The sequence below is a fragment of the Canis lupus genome, chromosome 7, assembly GCF_011100685.1.
Source record: "Canis lupus familiaris isolate Mischka breed German Shepherd chromosome 7, alternate assembly UU_Cfam_GSD_1.0, whole genome shotgun sequence".
In the NCBI taxonomy this organism is placed as follows: Eukaryota; Metazoa; Chordata; class Mammalia; order Carnivora; family Canidae; genus Canis; species Canis lupus.
Window position 1 is genome coordinate 79,803,276 of NC_049228.1, and position 15,511 is coordinate 79,818,786.

Consider the following 15,511-nt stretch of genomic DNA (forward strand, 5'->3'; position numbering starts at 1 on the left):
TTCATGAAATAAACGCATTTTGGTCTTGTGCCCTGCGGAGGCCTGAGCCATTCCCTTGCAGGAGCCTGCCAGCTGGGTCTCCGCCTCTCTCGAACCCAGGGTCAGAGGATAAACTCCTCGACCCTACAAAGCACCTTGAAGCTACGGGGCCGAGAGGGCGCCCAAACAGGCCGCGCGTGCATATGCATGCCCTGGGCTGGGCAGGTCTGCTCGGAAAGGTACGCTCCCCGCGCCGGGAGGCGGGGTGCCGAGGTCTTCCGGGCTCGGGGCCGGAGAGCTCCCCCCGTCGCCCCCCGTCGCCCCCGCCCCTCCTCCCGCGGGGATGCTGCCCTCGCGGCTCGTCCGCCGGCCACAGGCATTCCAGGGCTGTGCACAGGACGCGCTTCTCCAGGCAGCCCTGGAAACCCGAGCCCGGAGCGGGAGGGGAGCGGGAGGGGAGCGGGAGGGGAGCCGGAGGGGAGCCGGAGGGCGGGGGAGCGCGCGGCCGCCGCTGAGGTCACATTCGCGCCGCCCCCGCCCCGGCCCCGCCCCGCGGCCCGGCTGTTCCTCCGGCGCACACTTCCCGGGCCCGGGTCCAGTCCGGTGTAAACGTCTTTCGGACGGAGACGGCGCTGTCCTCCCCCTTCCCTCCCGCGCCGCAGGGGATCCGCCGCCAGGGCCTGTAGGACAGAGCGAATGAATGAAGCGCCGGGCGAGCGCGCGGGCCGGGCCCCCCCCCGCTGCGGGCGGCGTCTGAACCGGGCCGGGGCCGCCGGCGGGGCCGCCCGGGGCCTGCGGGGCTTCCCGTTCCTCCCCCGGCGCGGCCGGTCTCCGCCCCGCATCTCTGCCGCGCCCCCGCCGGGGGACCCCCCTGCAGACCCGGGCGGGGGCGCGGGCGCGCGGGGGCGCGGGGGCGCGGGGCGCGGGCGCGGGGGGGAGAAATAGCTTTTAGAAACCCGATCTGTTGTTTGCGAAACACAATCGCTTTTTTTTTTTTTTAAAGCGACAGGGTGTCTAGACGGCCACGTGACGAGGCCGGAGCCGGGCGCGCCACTGCGCAGTGGAACCAGCCGAGCAGAGGGCCCGAGGGGGGAGCGGGGGGCGGGGAGGAGGCGGCGGCGGCGGCGGCGGCGGCGGCGGCGGCGGCGGCGGCCGGGGCGGGGGAGCGGAGGGGAGGGGAGGGGAGGGGAGGGGGCGGGGGCGGGAGGCCTTGCGGGAGGCGGCGAGCCGCGGGCACACTCGCTGCCCGGCTCGGCGCACGGAGCACCCTGCCCCCGAGCCGCGCCAGCCGCGCCAGCCGCGCCAGCCGGGCGCCCTGCTCGGTCCGCTCGCCCGCGGGAGAGAGCTGCGGACACCGAGCCAGCCCGCCGGCGCCGAGCTGCCGAGCTGCCGAGCGGCCGAGCTGCCGAGCGGCCGAGCTGCCGAGCGCCCGGCCCCGGAGACCCTGCGCGCGGCGCGGCGAGCCCCCGGCGGCGGCAGGAGGACCGAGCGCCAGGAGAGGGCGGCCGGGGGACAAGGAGGCTCCGGGCGCGACGAGGAGAGTCTCGAGGAGGAGGCGGCGCGAGGACACCGGGCCTGCTCGCGGCCGCAGCCGGGTGGCGGCGAGCAGCTCCTGGGGGGCGTCCCGGCGGCCAGCCGCGGCCGGGGGGGGGGAGCGCCGGCGGCCCCCGAGTTAGCGAGCAGCAGCCTGCGCCCAGGAGGGCGAGAGCGCGCGACCCGCCGGGGCCCGCCGCCGCCGCCGCCGCCGCCGCCGCCGCCGCGCCGCCCTCCCCCGCGCTGTCAGCCCCGCCGGGCGCAGCCGCCGCCGCCGCCGCCGCCGCCGCCGCCGCAGCATCTTCTGCCCCTGCGCCCCCGCCAGCCCCGAGGAAGTCCCCGCCGAGGACCGGGGCCCCCGGGAGCGCGGGAGGAAAGACCAGACTCCCCTAAGACACCCAGATGCCGAGGATCGAAGCCGCCCAGCCGGAGCTCTCTGTGGATTAAAAAATATATACGATTTTTTTTTTTTTCCCCCTTGGCAGAAGAAAAGGAGAGGAAGACCAGCGGGGCTCTGCGAGGAAAAAAAGGGGGATGTAACTCGTGGATACGTTTCTCTTCCCACCCCTCAAACGTCTTGTCCTACTTTGTAAACATTTTCTTTTTTTGAGCCCCAGCTCCAGCCGGACGCCCCCAGAGCTCCGGGGGCGCGAGGAGGCGGCGGCTTTTCCTTTCGGGCTTTGTACGTCTGGCTCGTAGACCTGGGAGAGCCGCCCCGTTCCGCCAGGCATCTCATGCGGGGTGAAGTCCGCGCGGCCCCCTCCCCCGAGTCTTCGTGTGCACGGAATCCGAGGAGATCCGGTTACTAAGGATATAGAGGAAAAAAATAAATCGCGTGCTTGCTCCTTTTTTTTTTTTTTTTTTTTTTTTAATTGCCCGTTTCTCCCCACCCCCAAATTAAGTTGCTTAGCAAGGGGGAAAGCGGCTTTTTCCTCTCCCCAGCGGCCCGGGCGCACGCCTCTCGCGTCCTGCCCCCGCGGGTCTCCCATGTAGGAAGCCGAGGCTGGCGAGCCCGACACCCGGGAGCCGCCGCGGGGGGGCCCCTCTTCTGGGAGGCGCCGACCAGGGCAGGCCCCGCCGCCCGCAGGCAAGCGGCGGCCGCGCTCGTCCGGGGGGCGCCGGGGCCCGAGAGCCGCGCTCGGCGCGGGCCGCGCGGGGTGGGGCAGCCGGAGCGCGGGCCCCCGAGCCCCGGCGGGCGCCCCCGGGCCCCCGTGCGCGCCGCGGCCTCCGGGAGACTGGCGCATGCCACGGAGCGCCCCTCGGGCCGCCGCCGCTCCTGCCCGGGCCCCTGCTGCTGCTGCTGTCGCCTGCGCCTGCTGCCCCAACTCGGCGCCCGACTTCTTCATGGTGTGCGGAGGTCATGTTCGCTCCTTAGCCGCCAAACGACTTTTCTCCTCGCCTCCTCGCCCCGCATGTTCAGGACCAAACGATCTGCGCTCGTCCGGCGTCTCTGGAGGAGCCGTGCGCCCGGCGGCGAGGACGAGGAGGAGGGCGCGGGGGGCGGCGGAGGCGAGCTGCGGGGAGAGGGGGCGACGGACGGCCGGGCGCATGGGGCCGGCGGCGGCGGCGGGGGCGGCGGCGGCGGCGGGGGGCGCGGGCAGGGCTGGCTGCTGCCTGGGCAAGGCGGCCCGGGGCGCCAAAGGCCACCACCATCCCCGCCCCGCGGCCGCGGGCGCCGGCGGGGCCGGGGGCGCCGAGGCGGATCTGAAGGCGCTCACGCACTCGGTGCTCAAGAAACTGAAGGAGCGGCAGTTGGAGCTGCTGCTCCAGGCCGTGGAGTCCCGCGGCGGGACGCGCACCGCGTGCCTCCTGCTGCCCGGCCGCCTGGACTGCAGGCTGGGCCCGGGGGCGCCCGCCGGCTCGCAGCCCGCGCAGCCGCCCTCGGCCTACTCGCTCCCCCTCCTGCTGTGCAAAGTGTTCAGGTGGCCGGATCTCAGGCATTCCTCGGAAGTCAAGAGGCTGTGTTGCTGTGAATCTTACGGGAAGATCAACCCGGAGCTGGTGTGCTGCAACCCCCATCACCTTAGCCGACTCTGCGAACTAGGTAAGAAGTTGCTCTGCGCCCACACTCTCCCTTCCCCTTCCCCTGGCGCTGGGGAGCTGCGACAACCCCCTCTGCACCCCCTCCCACCCCAGGCCGTGTGCGCGGCCTCCTCGAGGTGGGGTGGGGTGGGGTGGGGTGGGGTGAGGTGGGGGGGCTGTACATCCCCTCCTGGGAAGACGCTCTGGTGGCAAAAGTAGAGAAAGGACGAGGGGAAACTGCAAGGGCATTCCCTGGGGGTTCCCTTCCAGCCTCTTCTCCTCTGCTGCCCCTAGGTGGGCTGTGGGCACTGCTCAGGATCACACGCAACGCAGACACGGGGCTGAAAGTGAGATGCATTCGTTTCCACATCAGCTGGGGGGGGGGTGCGGAGAGAAGCGGGGGGTCACGCCTCCTCTGCACCCGGAAAAGCGTTGAGGTGTGTGGCCGAGCTGGATTCGGTCCAAGCCCGCCGAGGAAGGTTGGGAGGCACGAGTTGTGGAGGCTGGAAGTCTGTGTCTGGGTAAATAGGGAGAGCACGTCGGGATCCTCCCTGGCCCCGCGGCCCTGGGGCCTTGGGGCAGAGAGGGTTAGGATGGGGGGGGGGGGGGTGTCCATCTGGCTGGCTGGGCCTCCTCAAGTCTGCAAGCCCGGGTGGGAGAAAGCCAGGGTCAGAGGCTGGGTGTCCCCAACGTAATTTCTTACAGTGCAGTGAAGCACACAGCTGACTCCTGGATGGTCTGTGCCCTTGCCCTCGGTGCCTTGGGGGACCCCCGTCTCCCTGGGTTTATCGCCCCCTCTCAGCCCGCTCCCCGTCTGGGCACGGGGCGGGGCAGGGGCGCGGGTCCCCCCAAGTTCACCCGGCAGCTTGGGGCGCGTGTCCCGGGTGGGCTGGGGCAGGGGCTCCCTGGGGTGCTCGGCCGCGTGGCTCCCCGCCCCGTGAGCGGGTGCGCAGCCCGGGCCCAGCCGGTGCTTTCCAGCGGGGCTGGCGGAGCGCGGCGGCGGCGGCTGCAGACGTGGAGGAGCGCAGCGCCGAGCCTGGCGCCAGGCGGCCTCTTTTGTTTATCTGACAGCTAAATATCAAGGCAATCACCGCCTCGCGGCCCTGCCTCCAACCCCCACAGCTAAGACAAACAGTTGGGCTGAAAGAATGCCTCTGTTATCGTAAGTTTCTATCTCTCTTTCTCATGGCTCGGCCTTTATTTTGCTCTTACTTTTTTGATTCCAGAGTCTCCCCCTCCTCCTTACTCCAGATACCCGATGGATTTTCTCAAACCAACTGGTGAGTGGATGATTTTAAAAATATCCTTCCTATCTTGAAGTCAGAAATGGAGCCTCTAGAAGGAGGATCTTTTCCATCGAGGCAGCGAGCGGCCCCCTTCGGGCACCGGGCTTGCCTCGAGGTGCTTCCTCTGTGGGAAGTTTGGTGGATTTTTGTTGTTGTTGTGGCTGGAGACCGGGGTGTGTGTGCCTGCGTGGATCTACCTAGATTTTCTTTCTCTGCAGAGTTGTTTCCAGATACACTTTTCGTTTTGTTCCCTTGTGTGTGTGTGTGTGTGTGTGTTTTCACTCTGAACCCGAGTTGGCTCAGCTTTAACACGTGGAATTTGATCCACGCAGAGTGTCTCCAGCGCCAAATAGGACAGGTTGATGGGAAAATTCAAGAGACTTTGTGAGTGCCAGAAGAGTCAGTGAGGAGAATGGATAATTTGAGAGGGAAGGCAGTTCAGAAGGTGCAGAGAAGGCCTTGGTTTGAAGTTAAGAGGTCAGAAAGTTTTAACAAGTACAGGCCACAGGGCCCTGGCGAGGGTGGGAGGCCGAGGACACCTGCAGGTCTGCTCTGTCCTGGGTTTTCTCAGAATTCATGGTAGGGGCTATACAAGTTTTTAGCATAGCTGTGCCTGCCTGTTGCTTTGTCACTGGGTGGCATGGAGCCAGAGCAAAAGCCCATTTGAGACTGGCACCAGCCCTGTTGGCGGTTGTCTGCATTCAGCCTCTGGCTGGCAGTGCAAGGGCTCACCCTATGGAACAGACAGTGCCAGGGGGCAGAGGGTCAGCAGAACTGGGGCTTGGGAGTGCCAACAGGGATGGGCCCCGGTGTGCCAGAGCCCCTTCTCAAACGGTTGGGTTGGGATCCACCAGCTGCAAAGGACGGATTGCAACTTTGGTCTTCAGGCCTTTGGTCTTTCAGTACCTGAAAAATGCAACCCTTGTGACATTTTTGTTTTGCCAAGGTCCTGGGAGAAGTGAAGGGTTGGGCCCCATTTCTCTCCTGGAATTCCACAAGTCCTTCCGCCTCATGAGTTTTGGCTGTTGGGCCTTTCCCCCCACTAATTAAAAGTTTTGCTGGGGCGTTGTCATAAATTAAATACTTTAATGAACGGTGTAAACGAAGCCCATGCTCTGCAGCCAGCCCTCCCGGGACTCCACCGCTCCCTGAAGTCGGGAGGCGTTGCTGCCTGCCTGGTGCCTGTCTAATAAATGGCCTGCAAAGCATGTGATATTTTGCTTTCGATTTACAAAACACCAGATAAATGGTCATTAATGAGGAGATAACTGGCTCTCTGTATTTGTAACAAATACAGAACTGAAGTTACCAAGGTCTGTTTTCTCAAAGAATGTAACTTGACTGGGCTCTGGCATCGAAAACCAGAATTCTTTCAGGAGGTTCCTTCTACAAGGGGCCGTCTCTTGTCTGTCCTGTTCTTGTGTTTCCTTCTGTATCCTTTGCATTTGGAAGGATTCTGTAAAAGAAAGACCAGTCACCTTGGCCCCAGGAGCGAAAAGTGCTAGGAGTAAATAAATGCTCCCAGAAACCTCTTAAAAGCATAGAAAAGAAAGGGCCACGTTGTCTTGGGTTTCCTGCAGAGATACCAGGACAGATCTGTTCGCGGGAGTCAGGCAGTCTTTCTGCCAGGCCAGGACCTCATTTTCAGTGAGTGGAGTGATAGATTTATTCATTAGCAAGTGTTGACATTAGGTAGCAAAATGTGTGTAAACAGAGAAGCCACAAAGACAGGAATGTGCCATTTCCAAGGGGGAGAAAAGTTTTCCAGATCAGCCAATAGGAAGTGATTAACCTGCCAATCGGAAACTCAAACAGCTGGTTACTCACCCAAAACGTTTTGTTTAAAACAAAACAGAACAAAAAAAGGAATGAATAAAGTGCGCCACGGTGTCAGGACAGGAGGTGGTAACAGGCGAAGCCCCCTGTGGAGGGAGCTGTCCTGTGACGCCCTTGGAGGGCAGCCAGGTCTGGAAATGGTGGGGCTGGGGACCCGGCTTGGGGGGGGGGGGGCGTTGAGGTCACACACACAGATGGGACGCTGCCCTGGGTTTTCATCTTCACCTCGCACGTGGGAGGAGAGGCCTTGGCTGGGGAACTTAGATCAGCTGCTCACATTCTTAAGTGTCTGAGCTGTAGGTTGGATTTTTGGTCTTGGGTGATTAGGTGAGAACCAGGAGTGAGGTTTTACAATGGGCAACTGTTAAAATCTTAACCAGTTGTACAACTAAGGGAATCCTTCCTTCCTTCCTTTCTTTCTCTTTCTTTCTTTCTTTCTTTCTTTCTTTCTTTCTTTCTTTCTTTCTTTCTTTCTTTCTTTCTTTCTTTTCTTTTCTTTTCTTTTCTTTTCTTTTCTTTTCTTTTCTTTTCTTTTCTTTTCTTTTCTTTTCTTTTTTTCTTTCTTTTCCTTTTTGCGGAGTCTCCGGCTCCCGAAGGGGGTTGGGGGCCTGGTACCCCTGCAGCCTTTGGAGGAACTCCAGGGCTTGTTTTGCTGTGGGTCAAGCCGTCCCGCTGCTGTAGCCTCTCATCCCAAACCAGCAGCATCTTCCCGGAAGGATTTGAGACATAATTCAGCCTAGGGGCAACGTGGCTGTGACCTGTAGCTATCTGAAGTCAAGGAGACTCCTCTCCCTTCCCATAAGGGACAAGGATGTGCTGTTGGGAAGTAGAAGTGCGTGTATGGAGTGGGGATGCTGAGAGGATCGCTCTGTGGGCTCTGCTCCCTGTGTCCTCCAGATCTGAAGGTGTCAGTTGAAGAATGACTGACTGGTGGAGGGGCATTGCTGGAGACACTGCTTGATCAGGCTGGGGACCCAGGTGACCAGTACCTATTTGGTGGATCAAGCCTCCAAAGTGTAGTTGAGAAGTCTGGGATCTAGCCCTGTTTTTACACCTTAACCAGCCTCTTAACTTTTCTGCACCTCTTTAAATCTAGATGATCAAAGGGTTAAGAATTAGATGATTCATTCATTTGCTCACTAATTGGTTCTTTCTTTTCTTTTCTTTTCTTTTCTTTTCTTTTCTTTTCTTTTCTTTTCTTTTCTTTTCTTTTCTTTCTTTTCTTTTCTTTTCTTTTCTTTTCTTTCTTTTCTTTCTTTTCTTTCCTTCCTTTCCTTTCTCCGGGCCTGATGATGTGCCTCCCTAAAAATGTGTGAAGGATTCCAGTGCAGTGGATTGTGCTGTACCCAGGGTTCCGAGTTGTGGTTGGGGGCAGACCTGGGAGGTGGAGAGGGGATGGCTGTGGTTGGGGGAGTGGGGAATTGGGCTCCTTCCTCCAGCCCTGGTGGCACTTAGGGAGCTCAGAACTAAGTTGACAAGAATATCTGAGCTTTCCTGGAACCATCCTCTTGGTGAGAGAAGACAGCTTTCCCCCTCTCAACAGCTCATTCCTTGGCTGGTCCCCAGACTTGTGTCTTCAAGGACTGTCTTTTCCTCCCAGAGAACCCAGAACTTACTGGGTGCTTGGTATTATCTAACAATGGATGGGAGCCAGGAATGGCCTAGAACTTGGGAGCGTGTGCAGCCCGGGCTCTGGAGACCAGAGGCTGAGACACTAACTTTGGAGGTCTATCTTGCTGGAGCTTTTGAGTGGGTGAGGGATGGATGTGTGGCCTCTTTGACCTTTCCGAGGCTGGCGGTTAGCCCGAGGCCAGTCTACTGCGATGATACTGCGATGACGGTCTGGGTCTGACTGCCTGTGGGGACGAGTGAGGACTGGGATGCCTGGGATGGGGCGGAGAGCTGTGGGGTGGGCAGGATGAGCGCCCAGTTCTTGGGCATGGCCCAGCTCACTGGGTGGCCCCTTGGGCTGTCAGTGACGCCTCAGTTTCCCCGGGTGCGGGTCGAACAGGTATACTTTGCTACTTCACAGGGGTGGTAGAGAGGCCTAATTAATGTTTGTAAATCCCTCCTGAGATCAAAGGCTCTGCAGAAGGGCAGAGCACCATTTCATAAAAACGCTTGTGGTTGCCGGTGCGGAGCTGGCTTACCTTTGATCTGAGCCGGGCTGACACCCTGAATGTGGTCCCAGCTCTGCCCTGAGATGCTGGGCTCTTCCTTTGAAACACACTCTGCCCCTGGGATGCAGCCAGCCAGAGCTGGAGGAAGGTGGGGGTGGGGGCGGGGGGCTGCGGTCGTGGGATCCGTCGTCATGTTGGGTGTAGGGGTGTCTTCCGCTTGTGGGTAGGTAAGGCCTATCTCTAGAACACGGTGAAGGCCATCAAAGTAGTTTAGAAAGTGCAGGGTATACACCACTGAACAAGTGGCTCCACTTCCTGCCCCCCCCCCCCATTGTTTTGCATTTGATTAAGTGTATCCTGTAAAACTGTATATTCCTGTTAGGAGTTACACTTTATCCTGGTAAAATGAGATTACATACAGTTTTTTCTCTCTCCCCTGCCCACCCCTCCCTTGGCAAGAATCCTTGAAAAGTTGTTCTTCCAGGCTGAGAGGGAATGCCAGGGAATGCGGGATGGGGACGGGTACAGGGACGGCGAGGAGGCGGTGTTCTGGGATTAGGGAGAGGCAGCAGAAACCCAGAGGTGGTTTTGGGGTTCTGTGTAGGCCACGCTCAGACCCCCATCTCCTTTGGGCATGGGGGGCGATGGAGACTGCTGGTGCACTCCTTGCCTCTGGATTGCTCCTGCTTTTGGTTTCCTTTTTGCCAAGTGTGGCCAAGTGGTTCTAGTGGGAAACTGGCAGGACACACCCCAGGGAACATCCTGCTGGTGACCTGGGGTGGTTGGGGGATTGGAATTGCACTATTTTAACCTAGTGTGCTTGTGGTGGAGCCAGGGAGCCCCTTTCTCGATGGCTCTCTGGAAGTTTGGCATTGGCAATGGTGCGTGACGAGCTTACAGGGTCTTGTGTATTTTCGTTTCGTGGGACTAATTAGTTGTGGTTCACAGGCATTATTTTTTGGTTTAGTTGCTTGGAGGGAGGTTGTCAAGCCATTTCTCAGCTAGAATTGCCATTCTCATACACATCTGGGTCACCGTGCTGAGCACCCGAGGGTGACAAAGCTGTGGAAGAGAAACTTCTAGTCTAGTTAGGGCAGACAGGATCTGAAGGTAAAAGATCAGCAAAGACAGCAGAAGGGAACCCCACTTGCTGGGTGCCAGAAAGATTTTATAGGAACCAAGGGCAGGGAGCCTGCAGGTCTGGGACTGCCCAGGAAGGTCTCCAGAGAGGAGTTTGGGCCAGGCCTGGAAGGAGGTAGAACATTTCCCCTCGGGCTGGGAGCCTTGCTGAGAATGTTCTCTGTCCTGGTCTGGTGGTGGCTTTACGCAGGTGTATACACGAGTAGGAGTCATTGGGTTCTCGAGATTTGTGTGCTTTGCCATACTGAGTGGATGTCAGTTAAAAGGGAGAAGGAAGGCCTTTCAGCCCAAGGGCAGTCTTGAGAACAGCCTAAAGAACTGGGAAGTCCGTCTTTAACAAGATGGGGGAGACACTGGCGGGTGGGAGTGGCAGAGAGGGGCCACTGGATCTGAGCAAGGAGGCTTCACCCTTGATCAATCTCTGGGACGACAGTAGGGAGACAGCAGTGGGGGCTGAGAGCAGAACCCAGGCGTCCTTTGACCCTGTGAGCTACTTGGTTTCCTCAATGGGGGACTTGGTTGCAATAAAAGAAATTCCAGCCAGTCTGTGATCGAGCCTGACTTGACTAATGATTAACTGGCTGCCCAGAGCCCAGACGGGTGACAAGGTGCTGCGGTCTGTCTTACGGTGGGCAGCGAAGCCTGAGCAGACCATTAATAATCAGCATCGTGGTGGGAGTCAGTTGGCTGTTTGGAATGTGTGGTTTCTCTTAAATGCTCTTTAGTGTGTGCTTAAAAATTACTCTTGGTGGATGTATGTATGTATGTATTTATTTGTGTCTTTATTTTTCTCTCCCTTTTTAAATCCACAGCAGACTGTCCAGATGCTGTGCCTTCCTCCGCTGAAACAGGGGGAACGAATTTTCTGGCCCCTGGGGGGCTTTCAGGTGAGACATTTTATCTTATTTTCCTGGCAATTTCGAGACCTCTTGAAGTGGCTGGAGACTGGAGGAATGGGGGTGGCCTCCTGCCGCCCCAGCTGGTCTGGAATGAATTCTCACTTTTATGTACTTGCCCTGGATGCATCCACAGCAACTCAGGCTCATTCTGTGGTCCTGGAGGCATCAGGACCAGGGGCCTGCTCTGCGGATGAGGAAGTGGGGGCCAGCTGCGGACTGGGGGGGTGCTGTGTTTCCTGGTTATTTTGGAAGCCGCTCCCGGCTCGAGGGGCTTCCACTTGCCTACTTTGGTGTCACAGGTTTAAATTCTTTTTTTTTTTTTTTTCCCCATTTGTCCTTAGTGCATCAAGTGCCTTGAAAGGGGATGGATCCACCTTTTGGGAACTTGAAGAAAGATCTTGAGTGTAGGGTGGAAGTTCTGCATAGATGTTCTGGATGCTTCTGGGCAGGTTTTTTTTTTTTTTTTTTTTTTAAGATTTTATTTATTTATTCATAGAGATGCAGAGACACAGGCAGAGGGAGAAGCAGGCACCATGCAGAGAGCCCGACATGGGACTTGATCCAGGGTCTCCAGGATCACGCCCCGGGCTGCAGGCAGCGCTAAACCGCTGCGCCACCAGGGCTGCCCTGGGCAGGTTTTAATTCCCAGTCTAGCTTAGTGCAGGATTCTGTAGGGCACGTCTGGGGGCCCTACAGGATGGAGGTGGTGCTACCCCGGTGGGAAGGTTTGCCTGGGGGCGCACGGGCACTGGAAGGCCAGTGCTGGAGGGTTATGGGATTGAGGGAGGGGCATCGGGTAGCCTGAGCATCATTGTCCCTGGGGGGGGCAGGAGAAGAGAGGCAGAAACTTGGAGAAACTCTAGCAACGTAAGAGTGGGAAGCATTTCCCCCTTTTTCAAAAGATGCCCTAATTCCCCCTGACCTTCCCACCCCGTGTTGGCATCAGTAGATTTTCTGAGAGCTAGCTAAAGCAAGAGGGAAAGTGAACCGAGGGAGGGGGTGCGGGCGAAATTGCACAGAATTCCCTGCGTTCGTTGTTCTCGCTTTGCGACGCTGCCTAGGATCCTGGCTGCTCAGATGGAAGCAGTAAAGTTATCGCATCGGGGAGGGGGTGCGGACTGTGGTGTGCCCACTTTTGCGAGGTGACCTCTGATGGGTCAGGCCCTCCATGCCTGGTCCGTCGTGCTCAGCTCATCCTGGGCAGCCCCTCCCAGGCTCCCCCCTCCAGGAACTGAGCTCCCCGAGAACCTCTAGGAAGACCCCTGTTTGTTTTTATTTCAGTGCACTATACACTCTGTTGTCTGCGGGGAGGGTATTGTTTACACAAAGATCCTAATGAGGAGTGAGCAGGAAGAAGAGGACCTGGAGAGGGGTGGGGGCTTCTTCGGGGGAGACTCCCGCAGTGGGGGAGGAAGGGGAACCTGCAAGAACGGGATGGGGGAACACACACGGGACTGCGTTTTTTTCTGCTTTCTAAGGCTGCGAAAGTTCCTGAAAGAAGCAAGGCCCAGGAGAGAAGAGGGGTCTGGGCCGAGCAACGCACTCAGGATGTTGTTAGATGGGTTTATTTTTTAAATCCTGAACGTGTAGGGAGGAGGCCCAGCCCCTTCGAACCACATGAAATAAGCAAGGGAAGTGGTAGCTTTTGAAAGGGGGCTTTTCGGAAGGGTTGTCTTATTGTTATTGATAACATCTCATCTGTCTCCTCTGCTGGGGGAAACGATGACGACACCGGCCCCGAGCATCTCCTCCCTTGGCCTGAGGGTGGCCCGAGAGCCACCGCACGCCCCAGTCGACGCCTTTGGACTTGGAGATGGGTGGGCTTTGCGTTTCCCAAAGCTCTCCCGGTCCTAGAAAGACACCAGGTGGGGGGTGGTGGCGTCAAACAATGATTCACTGCTCCCCGTCATCCCCACCCCCTCAGGTAATTGCAACCATTTAGATTACGAAGGAGCTGCTAGGGAGGCGTGGTTGTCTCTGAAGGGATCGAATGCTTTAACAAAACTGCAAAAGGAAAAAGACCAGGGGGCCTCCACATGAAAGAGCATTTGTTTTGAATTTTAGCTCTTAATTTACTAATTCCCAAGGCTTCAAAGTTTGAGCTCTTTCTTCTTTCTGTTCAGAGTTGGAACAGTTTATTAATAATGTACTGTGGGGGGAAATTGAAGAAACTTAGATTTTTGGGTTGGTGCCCAGTGGCTTGGGGGTATCAGGAGGGGAGATGATGGGCGTGGACAAAATCCAGGGCTACACCCTTTGTAGCGAGAGTGCCCCCTAAAAGATGAGTTAGTGGCCCAGGGCCAGGACGGGGGTTTTTGCAAATGGAGTGAGTCCAAACCTCTTTCCCAAGTTGATCTTCCTGTGGGCAGGGGAGGGGGGTGGCCTGGGTGTGTCTGCCTCGGAGGATGAGGCCGGTGGGGGCTGCCCAGGGAAGGGGTCAGCAGAAGCTGGACGCTGGGAGCTGGCTTCAGGAAGTGGGAGGGCAAGTGGGCATCAAGGTGGGGAGTGGTGAAGGCGTCCTGGCCCGCAAGGATCTGTCCTCCTCCCCCTTGCAATAACCTCTCTGAGTATCTCTTTCACAGGCCCTGTGTTCTGTGTTCCTTCCTGTCCTGCCCTGGCTGAGAGCGGGCTTAATGAATGGGGCTCAGTTTAGGGTGGGAGGAAGGTCGGGAGTGGGAGCCAGGGCTTGATTCTCTTGGCAAAGGAAGAAGGGAAAGAAAAAACAGCCAAATGTGAAAATGTGGTGCCTCGGAGGTGGGGGTGGGGGTATGCTCAAAGGCATTCCCCTCCTGAACTGCCGGGGTGACTCTGTGACTCCGTGGCTGGCCCGTCCCTCCCCTGCAGGGAAGGGGAGTGGGCGGGTGGGAGTCCTGGGAGCAGGCCCTCCGGCTGCATTTGGAATCTAGCCTTGCAGCTTGGGTCTGGCCGGGAGGCAATGGCCCAGGCCTGCGGTACTTGCAGCGAAACATACCCCACCCCTGCAAGTTTCCTCAGTCTGGGAAGACGGCACATTTTTAGAAGGTTGGGACTCGGTTCCAGGAGATTGTACTTTCATTTCTGACAGCCGGCTCTCTGAGACAGATGGATTGCTTGGTGCATGGTGTGTGTGTGTGCGCGCGCGTGCGCATGTGCAGCGCGTGTGTGTTGCAGACGGACAGATAGACGATCCCGTGCACAGATGCACGAGCAGGCAGGTGCCCACAGGCAGGCTGTGAGACAAGCCTGGGGTAGGTGGGCAGAAAGGGTATGCACTTTGGGGGTGGGGGGGTTAGTGTATGAGTTCTGAACTCTGATTTAGGCGCCCCCCACTTAGGCTCTGTGTGTGTAGTGCCCTTCGAAAGGCATGCAACTCCAGGGTAGGCCCTTGCTCCTGGAATGTGTCCTGGCCCAGGAATACCCACATTGAAGGGGTCTGGTACAGGGGGGAAGCTTCTAGGCATGGCTAGCTGGTACAAGGTGGAAGGTTTTGCTCTCAGAGCCTTCACTGTATCACGGGTAATCAAAAGCATGTGCTAGAAGCTGCTATCTTTGCAGCCTCCACCTGGAGTTCTGGTGGGGCTTTCACTGAGTTCATCTGCTCTCCTGGTTTGGGCAGGCTGAGGGACACTGTCTTTCATCTGCAGGTTCTGGGGTGTTTGGCTACAGACCCCTCCTTCATCCTCCTCCTGTACACGTTAGCGTCTGGAGCTGGCTGGGCCTTAGCAGTAAGTGCCTCCCTGGGTTGAGGCAGGGATTGGAGGCCAGCAATTTGTAGTTATTTAAACTTCAAGAGCGATGCCACCATGAAATTCAAGGAAGGGTGGGAGGGAGTGGTGACATAGGTGCGGACTGGACGTGTCCTGTGGGGTCGGGGGTGGGGGAGGGAGAGCCTCAACTCTGGCCGTGCAGTCCTGCTTACTGGAGAGACACCCGCCCAAGGGAGGGTCTTAAGATCCATGTATAGCTTCTGATTCCCACTTGTGGGTGATGGAAGTGTCCTTAGGTCAGCGGGCACTCCTGCAACTTGTCTCCTCCTTCTCTCTCTTTGGTCCCTGCTGGCATCTGTGATAGCCGCAGAGAAAGAAGAGTCTACAGAATTACCTAGTTAATCTGGAAATGTGCTCTGACTCAGTCCCATGGTCAATTTAGGCCCAAACCAAGTAGCTTAGGAAAGGTCGCTCCATCTTGTTAAGCAAAGTTCATGAGCTCCATGGGAACAATTACTTATTGTCTGGCTTGTAATGGTGATGGCACCCTGGGAATCTGGACCCGGGTGCCTGTTGCTATTTTTCATGTCTCCTTCTGCCTGGGAACACGCAGCGTGTGGGCTCCCTGAGGTCTCTAATGCCAGGGGTGGCCGTCATGGTGGTGGTGAATTGAGCTCATCCAAGTGGCCGAGAGCACATGGGCTTTGGGGGGAGTCCGATGGACCAGCACGTGTGACCACGAGTGAGCTCCTTACCTACACACTCCCTTCCCCCACCAGATCCAGACAGTCTGGATCTCTAGGGACCCAGCCCACATCTCACTAAATGCCAGGGTAATGACTCGGGCCTGGGCCAGCTCACCTGGTGCACACCCACCCCTGGTGAAGACCAGTCCTGGACTGGTGTCTGCTCAGGTGTCTGCGATGCTTGCGGCCATGCTCTCGGCCCCAGATGAGGGCTCACTCATGAAACCCCTTTTGTCCTTCCAAGAATGAAGTAGTCGGGCAGGG

General features: G+C 58.2%; 1 protein-coding gene across 1 annotated transcript in view; it reads left to right on the plus strand.

Moving 5' to 3' along the window:
- Window positions 1–2,719: 2,719 nt before the first annotated feature.
- SMAD7 (SMAD family member 7) overlaps window positions 2,720–15,511 on the plus strand; it is a 28,712-nt gene continuing 15,920 nt past the window's right edge. Inside the window, 4 exon segments of the mRNA XM_038543992.1 lie at window positions 2,720–3,074; window positions 3,076–3,556; window positions 4,761–4,814; window positions 10,732–10,803. Of these exon segments, the coding sequence (XP_038399920.1) occupies window positions 2,925–3,074; window positions 3,076–3,556; window positions 4,761–4,814; window positions 10,732–10,803 (757 nt within the window). The 5' untranslated portion in view covers window positions 2,720–2,924.